Here is a 16,938-nt window from a genome sequence, read left to right as displayed (position 1 = left end):
CTCCGTTGTGCTGGCACACAGTAGGTGCACAATGAGAATCTGGTGAATGAGTGCTTGCTTTCCACATGGATACTGGCTCTGAGAGAACTGGGGTGGAGGAAGGTGCAATGGCTGAAACACTGCAGTCCAAGGAATTCTGTGCCGTAAGGAACAGAAAATAAACCCGTGGCTGACACATATCTGAAGTGAGACCCGTAGGCTGAGAAATTCCATGCTAATGAGATGCTGTCCGCTGGGAAACGCAGGCACCATGGGACTGAAGTACCAGCTGGAACTGCCGTTGCTCTGAGCCCCTTGGGTTTCTCCTCCTTCCAGCTCTGGCTACCCAGCCGCTTCCCTGGGGCCCCACCCCCCAGATTAACTACTAAGGGATATCTCCTGGCATAACAGGAACCTCCAGCTGCTATTTCTTCTGACGGTTGGTTTTTGTGCTATAACTAGAGGCACAGTGCATGAATTTGTGCACAGGTGGGGTCTGGCTGGCCTGACCCAGATGGGTGTCGATCGGGGCTGGGCCTGTTGGGAGGGGGATATGGCGGGAGGCTGGCTGGCCAGCCTGCCCCAAACAGGGCTGATTAGGGCCGGGCCAGCTGGGGGAGGGACTGAGGGCAGTTGGCTGGATAGCCCTGCCCCCTATGGGGTGGGGGTGCTGATTGGGGGCCAGTGCCCAGGGGGAGGAGCCATGGGTGGTTGGGTGGCCGGTGGTGCCCCTGATTGGGGACTGAGGACCGAGCCCACAACCTAGGCGTGTGCCCTGATGAGGAATCAAACTGTGACCTCCTGGTTCAACCACTGAGTGACACGGGCCAGACAGCAATTACTATTTATCAGGAATCTTTTATTATTTTATTTTATTTTTTAATATATTTTATTGATTTTTTTTACAGAGAGGAAGGGAGAGAGATAGAGAGTTAGAAACATTGATGAGAGAGAATCATCGATCAGCTGCCTCCTGCACACTCCCCACTGGGGATGTGCCCACAACCAAGGTACATGCCCTTGACCGGAATTGAACCCGGGACCTTTCAATCTGCAGGCCGACACTCTATCCACTGAGCCAAACCGGTTTCGGCATTTATCAGGAATCTTTTAAAGTCAGGGATCCTGAACCATGATCACTGTGGCAGCGCCTGACATAGTAGAAGCACAATAAATATTTATGAATGAGTTGAATGAACTATAAACTACGAAGGAAGCCATGTGGCACTCACCAGGAAACAGGCTCAAAGAGGCCAAGCAGTTTCCTGAGCATCACTCAGATCTGTGACTACAAAGTTTTCCCTCTTAGCTCACTCTTCCCTGTAGTCATCTAACCCTTCACTGCTCACCATCACCTCCCACCCGCACTGCTCCTCACCGATGGGATTCACCATCTCCATCTCAAGTTGTCACCCTCAGGCCAGGGGAGAGTGAGATTTCAGAACCAAAGAGCCACAGTGATGAGCAAAGCAAGCCTCATGTACAGACGAGGAAACCAAGTTCCAGGAGTGTTCAGAGAGATCTAGTGACTCCACACAACACACCCTATTCTTGGTCATCAGCTGGCTTGCCGGAATCATATTCTCTCAACTGGAGTTCACACTGTATCACCCTGAAGAGTGAGTTCAAGACCCTCAAAAGAGCCCAATTAAGGGAATGAAAAAAAAAAAAAAACCTGGCTCACAGAGGGAGGGAAAATATCTGCACTGTAACTTATCTGACAAAGCTCTCGTGTCCTGAATATATAAGGAACATCTACAAACAAAAACAGAAAGACAGGCAACCCAAAAGGAAAACAGGCAGAAGACTTGAACAAGTCCAACATCAAAGTACAATAGATCTCCAAATGACCAATAGTCGTATAGACTGATGCTCAGATAACTCAGCTACACAAAACATCAGGGAAATGAAAATTGAAACTGTAACATGGTATCACCCCCGGCTGACCAGGATGGATGAAATGAGAAGGGCTGATAACATTAGGTGTGGATGAGGATGTGGAGCAATCGGAAATTGCTGCTGGTAGGAGTGTGAGTACAACCATTCAGGAAAGCTGTGGGTGGCATCTATGGACATTAAACATAACCTGTGACACAGAGTTCCACTCTCACCCACGTGACCAACAGGAACACGTACAAATACCCAGGAGACTGTATAACAGTGTTTGCAGTCACTCTGTTCATAATAGCTGAACATTATAAATAACACAAGTGTCCAGCCATAGTACAATAGACCAATTTTTTTTTAGATGTTCACACAATAAAATATAATGCTGCAATGTGAACTTCCAGGGTGCTGTTAAAGTTCAGTTCTTTTTTAAAAATAGATGTTTTATTGATTTCAGAGAGAGAGAGAAACATCAATGATGAAAGAGAATCATCCATCAGCTGCCTCCTGCACGCCCCACCTGGGGATGGAGCCCACCACCTGGGCCTGTGCCCTGACCGGGAATCAAACCGTGACCTCCTGGTTCATAGGTCCACGCTCAACCACCGGCCCAACAAGTTCAGTTTCTCGGTAGACGTGTTCACTTTGGGAAACCTTATCAAGCTGTGCTTGTGATTTGTATCATGTTCCTGTATGTGTGCTAAACGGCAATGCAATTAAAAAAAAAAAAAAGGAGTCGATGCCAAAATTGTTCTAAAAGGATGTTTGCGTTGGCAGCTGATGCTTGCGACGCAGTCATTTACATTGACGCTCATGTGGAACCCTGCAGGGAGGGGACGGTTGAGATCTGGAGCCGCTGCTCTCTGGGGGTTTTCTTGGTGGGGTGAGACATTTCAGCAGCACGGCTCAGCCTTTCCTCCAGACGAAAATGGAAACTGTTGGCATCTGAGAGTTCCTGGGTGTGGTTTGGGGTGGCTTTGTTCTCGGGGCCCTCGGGGATGTGGGGTAGCCACAGAGCGGGGGGGGCGGGGGGCGGGGAGCAGCCGGGGGTACACGCTTCAGCCCCGAGCCCAACAGGAAGGAAAGAGAAACACGTCAGTGGTCCTGACTCGAAGCAAGATGGACTTCCTCCTCTTCGGAGCGGACTCCTCTGGCAGCTCCTCTCGCAGCTGAATCCAAGGCAGGCTGAGCGTCCGGGACAGCGCGGGGCAGGCCGTGTGGGGGCCGGGTGAGTAGAGATGACACTACGGGAACTTCTCTTAGATCGAGGGCCTTAAAAGGTGGGGAACAAAACCAATGGTAACTTAAAGAAAGGATGGCTTGTCACTTTATTGAATCGCATCCATTTGAATTCAGAATAATAATGATTTAGATGATATGGAGGAAGTACGTTAGTTACTTAAAACAAAAAGGGTGTGGATTTTTTAGGCGGTGGTACAGAGTGGTCTTCCTTAGCCTGTGAGTGCTTGTATGTGTAGGTTATTACTGATCTGCTCTGAGTCTGCTGCATGAATTCCGTTTGTTTGGATCAACCATAATCCTCCGTTTGGAGGGGGAATAGAAATACAATTTTAAAATTAAAAAAAGTTAAATTAGCTGGGGTCTAATTTAATTTCTTTCAAGTAAACTTCCTTAATGCACACACAAAGTCCTTGACGAGAGGAGAGATTCCGCGAGGAAAACGCACAGCAGATATTAAGGCTCATTGAGCTGGAATTGGTGTAGAAAAGCTTAGCCGGCCAAAGTCGTGGGAGAGTCTAACTTCTGAACTTCTCTGCCCAAACCAAGCAGAAGGCTTTGGAGCTACATGGACCCTGATTAGAATGTGACTTCAGATAAATCACTTAATCACTCCGAGCCTCGCTCTTCTCATCTATAAAACGGGTGTGCTTACTCCATGACGTTTGCTGTGTGTTGAAATGAGGACTGAGGTGTGCAGAATGCGTGTCACACTGTCTGGCCCAGAGTAAGCGCTGAATAAATCATGGCTGTTAGTACAGTTGTAAGTGGTCATGACAAGTCCCCAGGACAATAACATAACATCGATTCTCATGTCTTTACCCATCCGGAAGAGGATGTCAAGCATAAGCCATGAAACTCATGGACGCCTGTGCCAGCGTTTTACTCCGATTCTACCACAGTATGGGGGAGAGAGAGGGCGGGGGAGGCAATATGCCCTCCTGCCTGGGCAGAGACAGCAGGATCAGCGGTGCGCTGGCTGGGCTTTGAAATGGTCACTTCTCACCGAGAGTGGAGAATTCTTAAAGAAAACAAACACAGAACGAGGTGCCGGGCCTTGGCAGGGCGGCACTCACCGGCTCTCAGAACACCCCCTCTGACTGAGTGACCGTACAGAAGAGGAATTCATCCACGCGCGTGTCCGTTCGGGCGCCTGGCCTTTGCAGCAATGAACCTGTCGCCTGTGCCCGTCTGAGCCGGGCGGGGGGACCACAGGGGAGAGAGTGGCTCTCCACGCACCCCCTTCCCGGGTGAGGCCGCTCTGTGGCAGTCGCTGCTTCCGTGAGGAGTGCACACGCGGCCCCTCAAGGTCACCTTGGCCCCCACCTTCCCCAGCGCCGGGCTGTGCTCTCAGCCCTGCAGCTGCTCGAGGAAATGGCTGTGGCCAAGCCGGGCCCCGGAGCCTGCGGTTCGGGGCTCTGAGACCGGCTGCCATTTCCCCTGCGGCATCGATGACGCTCCCGTTCACACACGCCCCACCCCCCAATGTGCCACATTTCCACCGTCAGGTCAGTGCCCTCCCCACCCCCACCCCCGGCCAGGCGGGAGTCTCTCTCTCCTTTATTCCAGGGCCAGCTGCTCAGAGCTGGCAGGAGGAGGGAGAATGGGGAGGGGGGGCACAGCCTGCAGGTAGCACATTTGCTTTCCCATCCCCCCTCCCCCAGACTCTCATTTCTTGTACTCCCTCCACCCCCACCCCCCACCTCGCCCCAGCAAGTTCTACAAGCAAAATGCAAGTGCTCTTAGGTGGAGGGAAGCAAGCAAGCACGTGATTGGGTATCTGGTTCCCCTGGCAGAGTTCCCCGGAAGCCCCCTGACCCCCTCACCCTCTCCCCCCACCCTTCGCATCTCCACTGTCCTGTGGGTGCACCCTTCTCTGTGGAGACTCGAGGATTTCATACTCTCCCTACGTGCTGTCACTTGTTTGCTGGCTGCAATGTGAACTTTTAAAAATATATATATTTTTTATTGACTTTTTTATACAGCGGAAGGGAGAGGGAGAGAGAGTCAGAAACATCGATGAGAGAGAGACATCCATCAGCTGCCTCCTGCACCCTCCCCACTGGGGATGTGCCCGCAACCAAGGTCCATGCCCTTGACTGGAATCGAACCTGGGACCCTTGAGTCTGCAGGCCGACACTCTATCCACTGAGCCAAACCGGTCAGGGCTACCATGTGAACTTTTAAAAATATATATTTTTACTGATTTCAGAGAGGAAGGGAGAGGGAGAGCGAAAGAACAAGAGAGAATCATGGATCGGCTGCCTCCTGCACGCCCCACCCTGGGGATGGAGCCCACAACCCGGGCAGGTGCCCTGACCGGAAGTGGAAGCGTGACGCCTGGTTCACAGGTCGTGGGCTGTGGCCTTCCTGGGTGCGAGGACGGGGCCTTTCTTACTCTGGGGCCTCCCTGCCGAGTGCCCGGCGGGGAGCAGGCGGGTAACCTCGGGCTGTTGGACGCTGGCTCCCCCGGGGCCGTGCACACCGTGCCTGTCCGATGCCCTGTCCCACTGGGCCTGCAGGGACTGGAGGACAGGCTGGGTTTGGGGGCCCCCGCCCCACCCTGCTGCCCGCTGCAACCCCAGTCACGGCATGGCTCCCTGGCGGCCTCGCTGGAGAGAGAGAGAGAGGGAGACGGCAGCTGGGAACAGGCCGGTCTCCTCGCTCTGTCCCAGCTGGTGGGCGGAGGGCGGGGCCGGCGATGCTGGGTCCGTGTTTGAGCCCGACTGACGCCCGGATCTCCGCGGCGACGGGCCGGTTTGGGGTAAATCCCCGTGGCCGGGGAGACCTCCTCCTGAGTGGTGCTGGGGTGTCGGTGTCACTCAGTTGTCGATTCTCTCGGCCGCTCACTGTATTTCATTGTATGCGTTTAAATAGGGAAAGTTGTCCACCTTTAAATATAAAGACTTAAAGAAACAAGGGTTAGGAGTCACTGCTTAGAGAACAATCCTTGGGCTCACTCACCGCTCCCCTCACCCCCCCCCCATTCGCGGTGGGGTGCAGGGACAATGGTGGGGTTCTGTAGGAGGCCCAGGGGGTCGGCCTCTCCCGCACTCGGAGGCAGTGCCGTCACTCAGGCTTCACGGAGGTGTGATGACAGACGGCGCTGTAGGAAGACATCCCATCATGGCCTCCGCCCGGCGTCTCAGCGACGCCCAGCCTCTTCCCGGTGTGGGGAAGCAGCCTGAAGGGGACGGTGCCCCCGGCCACTGGTTCCGAGCAAACAGGAGTAGGAGCAGTGCGGGCAGAGCCTTCCACGCGTGTTCGCAGGGACAGGACCACCCGGCAGCTGGTGGAACCACGAGGCCCACACGTGGCTGACGAGCCGCCTCTCCCGCTTCCCTAACCGGTCACCTTTCTGAGTCCTGAGGTTAATTGTAAAAACGATAGCTGGCCCCGCGGAGATTGCTCTGCTGATGTGTCTTCAATGAGGAGGACGGTATTGGACACAGACCCCCTCCCCACCTCTGGCCGCTGAGCAGGCAGCAGTCAAACCAGGAAAAGTTGGGTTCAGGAGTTGGAGGCCTTTGGAAACACGAGGCCTACTCAGTGAGATTTAAAATCCCCGGACGCCACCGGGCAGAAGACTGAAGGGCTGCCCGGAGGGAGGGCTGCCCGGAGGGAGGGCTGCCCGGAGGGAGGGAGGGCTGCCCGGAGGGAGGGAGGGCTGCCCGGAGGGAGGGAGGGCTGCCCGGAGGGAGGGCTGCCCGGAGGGAGGGAGGGCTGCCCGGAGGGAGGGCTGCCCGGAGGGAGGGAGGGCTGCCCGGAGGGAGGGCTGCCCGGAGGGAGGGAGGGCTGCCCGGAGGGAGGGAGGGCTGCCCGGAGGGAGGGCTGCCCGGAGGCGAGGCTGCAGGCCACGGGCAGGCGCCTGACACTGTGATTCTCTCCCCAGGCACTGAGCCGGCTGGCTTCCCGCCGTCCTTCCTGGCGACCGACCAGCAGCTGTTTGCAGGGGACAGTTGGCCTCTGAGTCACGGACACCTCCCTGCTTCCAGTTTAGCCCTCAGATCAGAGATTGCATCTGCTTCGCAGAAGTTATCTGCGTGCTGGGCCGGTGCCCGCCTAGAGCCACTGCCAAGCCCTCGGAGAAAGACACGCCAGAGGCTGCGGCGGACCCGTGAGAGCGCCCGGGGGCCGAGGCTCTCCGCCCGTCCATCTGTCCATCTGTCTGCCCGTTCGTCCGTCCATCTGTCCGTCGAGGAGGGCGACAGGTACAGAGCAGAAGCAGAGCCACGGGCAGCGGGCGCCAGGGAACGGCGCGGGAGCGCTGCCCAGAACAGACCGCGGGCTGCTGGACACGGCCCCTCCCCGCACAGGGCGCCGGCCGAGCAGGGTAGCTCCCCCCATCCACGTCCACGTCCACGTCCACGGCGGCAGCGGCAAGATGGCCCAGGAAGTCAGCCTGGACGCCCTGCAGGAGCCGGAGCGGGAGGCCATCCTCCGTGTGCTGCACCGGGACCGGGCGGTGCAGAGCGTGGAGGAGGAGCGGGTCCGGTAGGCGCCCCTGGGGTCCCGGGTGGGGCTCTCCCCGCACCCCCGCACCCGCTGGTCTGACGGTGCCCCAGGGCGGCGGGGGGCGGCGGGGGGCAGGGGCGGGGCACAGAGGCTGCCGCTGGCTGTTCACTTGGAATGGTGCCGTTTGGGGGCACCTCTGCCTGCTTTGCAGGAATAACTCCAGGGAAGCTGGCAGGCTCCCAGCACCCCCCGGGGCAGGGTTTTCCTGACTTATTTTTCGTGGCCCCTGAAGGCACAAGGAAGGAAGCAGCTGGGAAACAGCACATTTACTGGGATCCATCCCTGTCTTTTCTTCCTTCTTTTCCTCTTCTATTTTTATTACTTTCCTTCTATTTTTTTTTTTTTTTCTTTCTCTCACTTTGGCCGTGAGGAAAGGAGGAGGAGAACAGGAACCTGCCCGGCCTGTTCCGGCCGGTTTGCCCACTGGCAGCTCTTTCCTCTCTGCCTCCGTCTTTGCACAGCTGTTTGTGGTCAGGCAGCAGCTAAGGAGGCAGAGCTGGGGCACCTCAGAGCCGTGCCCGCCGCCTTCGAGTGGGGCGGGGGTTCAGGACACCGATGCTGGTCCATCCACGCTGTGGGCCTGGGGTGGAGGCCGGCGGTGAAGGCTGGGCTGCGGCCGGGAGCTCTCGGGTCTGCCAGGAGAACACGCCCCGAGCACCCTGCGGACCGGTGCTGAGGGGGCAGGGAGGCGTCCTGCCACCTGGAAGGAGGGTGTTCTTCGTCCTCACCTGCTCGCCCCAGACTCGGATGGGCTCACTCTTCCCTCCAGTGAGCACTGGAGCAGCTGAGCACAGGGCCTCTTTGATGGTGGGGATCCCTCCGTGGCTCCGTGGCTCAGAGCAGCGGTTGCCACCCTTTCGGACCTCACGGGCCACCCGTGGCCACCGCTGGTTAGAGCGCCACTTTGGGAATCCACGAAGAACGAGGCCCCGGGGCGGGACGGTGTGTTCTGAGGTCCCGGTTCCGGGGAGAGGCTGACGGGGGTGTGCGCTTGTTCCTGGAATTGGCTTCTCTCTATAAGGGCAGCTCACAGACATTTCAGAGAGAGTCCTGGTGAAGGGCCCGTCGTGGGTCCCACGAGTTCGCCCTCTGCCCAGGGCTGCTGCCGGGGGGCGTGGCCACCGGAGACGGTCAGAGCAGAGCATCCGTTAGCCGTCGCACTGGCACTGAGGACAGTACAGGCAGGCACGGGGTGTCACAGGCCTCCGTGCCTGGCCCTGGCACTGGGTGTCATAGTCCGGGTTTTACTTTTCCTCTCCTCTCCCTGTCCTTGCCTGTCACTTCAATGCGCTTTGGGCGCGAAGGGATGAACCCAGACATTCCGCAGCAGGCCTCTTTCTTTTCTTTTTTTTTAATGCATTTTATTGATTTTTTACAGAGAGGAAGGGAGAGTGATAGTTAGGAACACCAATGAGAGAGAAACATCCATCAGCTGCCTCCTGCACACTCCCTACTGGGGATGTGCCTCCAACCAAGGTACATGCCCTTGACCGGAATCGAACCTGGGACCCTTGAGTCCGCAGACTGACACTCTATCCACTGAGCCACACCGGTTAGCGCTGTGCCAAGCCTGTTGCTTATGCTTTGCCCTTCGCCGTCCCAGCAGCCCTGGATGAGGTTCTCCCGTCCCTGTTTCACAGGGACAGCCCTCTGTGCCTCCGGATGGGCCGTGGCGGGGCCCTGGGCGGGGGGGACCAGCCCCTGTCGCTTGCCGGGGGGCTGGCGCTTGCCGGTGGGGCCGGGTGTGGGGAGGGTGTGCGGCTCGGCGGGTCTGACAGCCCTCTCCGCAGGAAGCTGAGGGCGCACCTGCAGCAGCTGCGCTGGAGAGGCGGGCGGGGCCCGCGGCCCCCGGAGAAGGCCTGTGCCCGCTGCCGGAGCGCGCTGGGGCGGCTGCTGAACCGCGGCGCCGTGTGCCCGGGCTGCAGCCACTGCGTGTGCCCCGCCTGCCGCGTGTTCCTGGGCCGGCCCCGCCTCTGGAGGTGCACCGTGTGCTACGAGGGCAGGTGAGCAGGCGGCGTCCCGGGCCCCGCCTCAGGTTCAGGGCGGATGGTCGCAGAGGGCCTGCCCCGGGCGGACTCCTGGGGCTCGGAGGTCACTGAAATGCAGCTGCCCGCTGCGAACCAGGGCCGGGCGGAGCATCACTGCCCCCGTCAGTGTGAGCGGGCGGCCCACGCCCTCCCTCACGCAGGAGGGCTGGCCACCGAGACCTCCGGGCGTGCGTCTCCCAAACGTCCATCCCTGCCCCAGGCCTGACGCCTCCGCCGCTCTCCCCCGACAAGTGCAGCCCACCCGAGGCCCCAAGTCCATAGTCAGGAGCGGCCTGCCTCCCCCTCCTGCGTCTCCGGTTCCTGGGTTTGGGGGAGCCAGGCCTTGGGCCTTCCTGGGCTGGAGAGCCGCGGCCACACCTGTGCTCGCTCCTGCAGGTCGGGGTTCTCGGTGTGTGTGTGTGTGTGTGTGTGTGTGTGTGACCACAATTCATTCATTCCAAAAATGCCTCGGAAGATGGAACGCTCTTCCTGTTTTATCAACCATACATGTTTGAGGTCTAGTGATGAATGCAGAGTAGGCATTCCGTTCTTCAGGAATTTTCTCCTCATGGTGAGCTACAAGCAAACAGTCAGAGGGGGGCGGGGCTGGGGCCGCCTCCCAGGCGCGGGCCGTGCTGAAGCGCTGCCCTCTGAGACACCGGTGTGATTTCTGTAGCCCCAGCTTCCTCCTTTTGAAACAAAGATGTTTTCCCAACACCTAAGACAGCTGCAGCGCCCTGTGTGAGCCCACACAGGTCCCAGACGGGAGAGCGAACCGATCCCTGACTCCCGCTCCCCCTTTCTCTCTGCTCCTCTCTCCCAAACCTCTGTGCTCGCTCCGGCCGGTCCACTGTGGGCTGCCGTCCTCTTTTGTTTGTTTGTTTGTTTTAATCCTCTCCTGAGGCTGTGCTTTTCAGTAACTCTAGAGAGGAAGAGGGAAAGAGAAGCATCGATGTGAGAGAGAAACATTGACCAGTTGCCACAACCTGCAACCTGGGTATGTGCCCTGACTGGGAATCAAACCCACAGCCCTTTGGTGCATGGGATGGCGCTCTAACCACTGGGCAACACTGGCCAAGGCATGGCCACACAAAGAAGGCCTGGTAAACCTTTAGAATAGGGGTGTCGAACTCAATCAGAGAAGGGGCCAAAATCTAAAATCCAGCCTAAATCACGGGCCGAATGGTTTACTGAACAGTCATAAACTGTCATTGTGATGGAAACGCAGCGGAGTGCAGTGATGACAGCGCGGTGCGGGCCACATTGCAAGGCCTGGCGGGATGGATTTGGTCCGCGGGCCTTGTGTTTGACACATGTGCTTTAGAACATTTACATTCGTAACTGGACTGGGGCCTGGAGGGGGGCTGGAGCCCCATCCGTCCCTGCGCCTGCTTCTTCCTCGGCCTGAGACCTGCTCCCCAGAACCGGTGGGTCTGTGCTGCGGGCACAGGACGAGGGACCGAGAAAGGCGACGCTCTGGGCGGCCATGGAAAAGCAGCGCTGCAGCCCTGCAGGCCTGGGCCAGGGCGTCCAGGAGCAGCGAGGGCCTGCCCTCAGGGCAGGTGTCCCCGGGGGACCGCAGGGGGAGGCCGGGAGGAGGGACGGACGGCCATGGGAGGAGAGGAAACAGCCTGGACGGTGAGGGCTGCTCACCACTCACTGCGAGGACGCCGGGTGTCTCCTTAAACCCCGAGGTGGTGCTCTGGGCGGCCACCGCAGTTCTGCCTCCAGGCGGGCACAGCTGCGAGACCCCGGAGAGCTGCCCACGGCCGAGGTCAGAAAGACCAGACCCGGTCTCCCTCCCGCCCCTCTGCCGTCCTGTCTGCGGGGAGCTCCTGTGAGGGCAGTCTTCAGAGCCGCGGGGAGCTGGGCCCGGAGGGAGACCTAGGGCTTTGCCGAGGAAACCCAGGAGAAGGGGCTGTGGGCCGGGGACTGGGAGGGGGGTCAGGGAACGGCCACGTGGAGGTCCTTGTAGTGAAGCCAGACTGAGGCGGTGAGGCTGGTGGCGGCGGAGACAACGGACAGCCGGCGGCGTGCTCAGGGGCTGAGCACAGGAGGTCAGGGTCCGAGTTCCTGGCAGGGCACAGGCCCCGTTGTGGGCTCGGTCCTCAGTAGGGGTGCGCAGGAGGCAGCCGATCTGTGATTCTCTCTGGTCATTGATGTTCTCTCCCTCCCTCTCCCTTCCTGTCTAAAATCAGTAAAAACATCAAGAAGAGATAGAACGGCAGACAGTTCAGCAAAGCGGTGGGTGTGGGAAAGAGTTCTGGGGGAGAAATGAGGGCACCTCCCCCTGTGGCCGGCAGGTTATGGCAGCCCAAGGCCTCGGTTCAGGGGCCCGTGCTCTGCCCAGGCCTCAGCCTGGCAATGTGAAGCCGGTGCGCGGGCTCTGCTCGGCACAGCGCCCGCCCTCCCCGCGCCTCATTCCCAGCGGCTCCCCACTTCCCGCGGCTGCCGGGGCGAGTGTGCGCGGCCGCGGGTCCGAGGGCAGGAGGCGTGGCCGACCTCGGGGCACCGTCTCAGGCTCCCCCGGTGCCGGTCCCCCTGGTCCCTCAGAGTCCCAGGGGCCCTGCCCACCCGCCCGTCTTTCCCGGCCACGGCCTCCGTCCGGCTGGGCTGTGCCTGCCGCACCAGCAGGCCCGGCCGGTCGTCCTCTCGAGGTCAGGCCGAGGGGGAGCCGGCTCCGTGCGGCAGGCTCCTCGCGCGGCTGAAGCGCACCTTTCCGTGCGGCCTGCGCTGCCCAGGGCGCTGGCGGCAGAGCAGCCTCCAGCCCGGCTCAGACCGGCCCGCTGCGAGACCCCGGGGAGGGGCCCGCTGTGAGCCCAGATCACAGCGCTGCCAGGCCAGCCGGCACCGTCCCGCATGCGTGCGTCCCGCGAAAACCGTTCTCCTCGCGTCTGCGACGGTTCCCACGTACAAAGCGTCAGCGAGGCCCCACGCCAGCCGGCCATCTGATCGCAGCACCGGAAAACAGGCTGATGGAGGCGATTAAATCCTAGGCAACCAGGCTGGAGCGAGAGCGTGGTGATGAAGATAAGGAAAGGGTTATGGCTGCCCGCACGTCCTGCGGAGCACTGACACCCTCCACTTGCCCTGGAGGAGACGGCCGCCGGGCCTGCTGGAGCGGCAGGCACAGCCCAGCCGGACGGAGGCCGGGGCCGGGCCGGGGAAGACGTGGGCAGGGACACCGCGCTGACGTGTCTGGGCAGGAGCAGGGACAGCGTCCCCCTTCACCGCGACAAACCTGGTGCCAGTGCGCGCGCCCCCGCAGGCCGTGCGGCTCCCTGCCTGCTGCCAGGCCGCGGCCAGACCAGCTCGGGCTGTCCGTTCACGGTGCGGTGGGCATCCGTGTGCTGGGATGGATGGTGCAGTGAGATCGTGTGCTGGGGTGGATGGTGCGGTGGGCATCCGTGTGCTGGGATGGATGGTGCGGTGGGCATCCGTGTGCTGGGATGGATGGTGCGGTGGGCATCCGTGTGCTGGGATGGATGGTGCGGTGAGCATCCGTGTGCTGGGATGGATGGTGCGATGGGCATCCGTGTGCTGGGATGGATGGTGCGGTGAGCATCCGTGTGCTGGGATGGATGGTGCGGTGGGCATCCATGTGCTGGGGTGGATGGTGTGGTGAGATCGTGTGCTGGGGTGGATGGTGCGGTGGGCATCCGTGTGCTGGGATGGATGGTGCGGTGGGCATCCGTGTGCTGGGATGGATGGTGCGGTGAGATCGTGTGCTGGGGTGGATGGTGCGGTGGGCATCCGTGTGCTGGGATGGATGGTGCGGTGGGCATCCGTGTGCTGGGATGGATGGTGCGGTGAGATCGTGTGCTGGGGTGGATGGTGCGGTGGGCATCCGTGTGCTGGGGTGGATGGTGCGGTGAGCATCCGTGTGCTGGGATGGATGGTGCGGTGGGCATCCATGTGCTGGGATGGATGGTGCGGTGAGATCCGTGTGCTGGGATGGATGGTGCTATGAGCATCCGTGTGCTGGGATGGATGGTGTAGTGAGATCCGTGTGCTGGGATGGAAGATGCAGCGAGCATCCGTGTGCTGGGATGGATGGTGCGGTGGGCATCCGTGTGCTGGGATGGATGGTGCTATGAGCATCCGTGTGCTGGGATGGATGGTGTGGTGAGATCCGTGTGCTGGGATGGATGGTGTGGTGAGATCCGTGTGCTGGGATGGATGGTGCTATGAGCATCCGTGTGCTGGGATGGAAGATGCAGCGAGCATCCATGTGCTGGGATGGATGGTGCGGTGGGCATCCGTGTGCTGGGATGGATGATGCGGTGGGCATCCGTGTGCTGGGATGGAAGATGCAGCGAGCATCCGTGTGCTGGGATGAAAGATGCAGCGAGCATCCGTGTGCTGGGATGGATGGTGCAGTGAGATCCGTGTGCTGGGATGGATGGTGCGGTGGGCATCCGTGTGCTGGGATGGATGGTGCGGTGAGATCCGTGTGCTGGGATGGATGGTGCGATGGGCATCCATGTGCTGGGATGGATGGTGCAGCGAGCATCCGTGTGCTGGGATGGAAGATGCAGCGAGCATCCGTGTGCTGGGATGGATGGTGCGGTGGGCATCCGTGTGCTGGGATGGATGGTGCAGCGAGCATCCGTGTGCTGGGATGGAAGATGCAGCGAGCATCCGTGTGCTGGGATGGATGGTGCAGTGAGATCCGTGTGCTGGGATGGAAGATGCAGCGAGCATCCGTGTGCTGGGATGGATGGTGCAGTGAGATCCGTGTGCTGGGATGGAAGATGCAGCGAGCATCCATGTGCTGGATTGCTGAGCGCTTTCAGCGCTGCTCCGTGTGTGCCCAGGAGGTGACGGCAGCGGCGGAGCCCCAGGCGAGGACGTGGAGGCCCCCAGGAGCTGATGGGGGCGTCTGCGCCCCTGAGCTCGCCGGTCATAGTGACAGGGACCTGGATGCAGTTAGTGGAAGGCCAGACCCCTGCTCCTCGGGGTCTGCTGCCCCCTCCCCCGTTCTTGCTTGAACCCCGTGCACTTTTGGTTGATGTGAGGAGCTTCAGGGAAGCGTGGCATGGTTCTGCGGGATGTAACGGCTCAGCCCGCGCTGCCCCAGAAACTCCCCGAAGCTTCGTGGGCACATTCCGGCCGGCCAGCGGGGCGAGGGAGGAACCCTCCTTCGGTTCCGGGGCTCGGCTTCCCGGGCCCGGCGAGGCAGGGCGGGTGCTCGCCTGGCCTGTCTCGGCTGCAGCGGCGTGGACAAGCCTCTCCCGAAGCCTCCGGTGTCCGCGGAGCCTAAGGGCGGGGAGAGCTGCTCGCAGTGCGGCCGCGGCCGCGCTTCCCCGGGGCGGGAGTGGGGCGGCTCCTGCACAGATCACAGAGGGTCACACACTCTGCTGCAACCGGGAGCCGCGGAGGTGGGGGCTGGGGGCAGGTTCGAACCCCGAGGTCCTGGCCATGCGGACACTGCGGGTGCCCCCCTCCTGTGAGGGCCACGGCCCCAGCCCACGCTCCCCTCTGCTGCTTTTCAGAAACGTGAGGATCAAAACCGGAGAGTGGTTCTTTGAGGAGCGGGCCAAAAAATTTCCAACCGAAGGTAAATGCTCTGAAATCTTCCTTACGTTAAAAATGACAAATGCCTCTTGTGAAAATACTCGGTTTAAAGCTTTTGAGTAGAAACCACTTCACATGGTGAGTGACAGCACGCCGTGCTCTTGGTGCTCCTGTCCGGCCCCCCCCCCCACGTGCCCACCTTGGATCGTGGTGTCTGCCCTCTGCCCAGGTCCCCGGAGCCTCCCTGACGCCGGCTCCCGGGAGCCAGGTCTCCCTCCTCCACCCGCAGAACCTGTGCCCTGAGTCCCGTTAGCCCCTCGCAGCCCGAGCACAAAGCCTCATTCAGGAAGCAAAACCTCGATCGAGGCGATTGTGTGAATAACCGAAGAGAGCGCGTGGGTGGGGTAGAACCGAGCAGATGCCTGTGGTTATGGGGCCACGACCACGGCAGATGAGAGTGCCCACAGGGGCCTGCCCGGCACCACCCCCAGCGCAGTGCCGAGGGCACCACCCAGCGCAGTGCTGAGGGCAGTGCTGAGGGCACCACCCAGCGCAGTGCTGAGGGCGGCATCACCTGGGCGCAGTGCCGAGGGCACCACCCAGCGCAGTGCTGAGGGCGGCATCACCTGGGCGCAGTGCCGAGGGCACCACCCAGCGCAGTGCTGAGGGCACCACCCGGCGCAGTGCCGAGGGCACCACCCAGTGCAGTGCTGAGAGCACCACCCAGTGCAGTGCTGAGAGCACCACCCAGCGCAGTGCTGAGGGCACCACCCAGCGCAGTGCTGAGGGCACCACCCAGCGCAGTGCTGAGGGTGGCATCACCTGGGCGCAGTGCCGAGGGCACCACCCAGCGCAGTGCTGAGGGCACCACCCGGCGCAGTGCCGAGGGCACCACCCAGTGCAGTGCTGAGAGCACCACCCAGCGCAGTGCTGAGGGCACCACCCAGCGCAGTGCTGAGGGCACCACCCAGCGCAGTGCTGAGGGCAGTGCTGAGGGCACCACCCAGCGCAGTGCTGAGGGCACCACCCAGCGCAGTGCTGAGGGTGGCATCACCTGGGCGCAGTGCCGAGGGCACCACCCAGCGCAGTGCTGAGGGCACCACCCGGCGCAGTGCCGAGGGCACCACCCAGTGCAGTGCTGAGGGCACCACCCAGCGCAGTGCTGAGGGCACCACCCAGCGCAGTGCTGAGGGCACCACCCAGCGCAGTGCTGAGGGCAGTGCTGAGGGCACCACCCGGCTCAGTGCTGAGGGCGGCAGCCTGCGCTGTCACAGCCGACCTGATGGACCCAGCAGGGGTGGGGCTGCTGGAAACACTTTTTTTCCTGGAAAAGTGATGGTTTGGGGGAGAGAAATAAGCTATTTAGCATCCGCCCAGTGCGTGGTCCGGGGAAGGCCGCTCTGAGGGAAAGGCCCAGCTCACAGCTTGTTTCTCTGCGCGACGTTCTCCCCGGATTCCACACTGACTCTTCTCTTCAGACCACAGGACGCGTCTGCGAGGAGCAAGAACCGGGACACACACACACACACACACACACACTCTCTCTCTCTCTCTCTCTCTCTCTCTCTCCAATGGGACCTGAGAAGCCGGCCCGGCCACTGTCTGCGGCCCTGAGCCCGGGGTTCCCGGCCCTTTCCCTCTGCGTCCGTCCTGCTGGCCCCAGGCAGCCTGCCCAGCACTGTTCCTCTAACTGCTCCCCATCTGTGCGGGAACGGCGCCCCCAGATGCACTGCAGCCTGCTCCTGGGCGGGCCGGGCAGAGGCACGTGCCACTG

At 60.7% G+C, this 16,938-nt stretch overlaps 1 protein-coding gene across 3 annotated transcripts in view; it reads left to right on the top strand.

Moving 5' to 3' along the window:
• Window positions 1-7,222: 7,222 nt before the first annotated feature.
• The window catches only part of SYTL3 (synaptotagmin like 3), a 36,106-nt gene continuing 26,390 nt past the window's right edge, over window positions 7,223-16,938 (top strand). For 2 of the 3 annotated variants that reach the window (XM_036413543.2, XM_045572662.1), the window contains exons 1-3: window positions 7,223-7,599; window positions 9,411-9,623; window positions 15,143-15,207. In XM_036413543.2, the coding sequence (XP_036269436.1) occupies window positions 7,490-7,599; window positions 9,411-9,623; window positions 15,143-15,207 (388 nt within the window). In that variant the 5' untranslated portion in view covers window positions 7,223-7,489. The remainder of the gene's footprint in view (window positions 7,600-9,410; window positions 9,624-15,142; window positions 15,208-16,938) is intronic. The other variant, XM_036413541.2, reaches the window with a different exon arrangement.

Source organism: Pipistrellus kuhlii, unplaced genomic scaffold (genome assembly GCF_014108245.1).
Source record: "Pipistrellus kuhlii isolate mPipKuh1 unplaced genomic scaffold, mPipKuh1.p scaffold_m20_p_5, whole genome shotgun sequence".
NCBI classification, from domain to species: domain Eukaryota; kingdom Metazoa; phylum Chordata; class Mammalia; order Chiroptera; family Vespertilionidae; genus Pipistrellus; species Pipistrellus kuhlii.
Note: the sequence above shows the minus strand (reverse complement) of the source record. Positions and strands in the feature narration are given on the sequence as shown.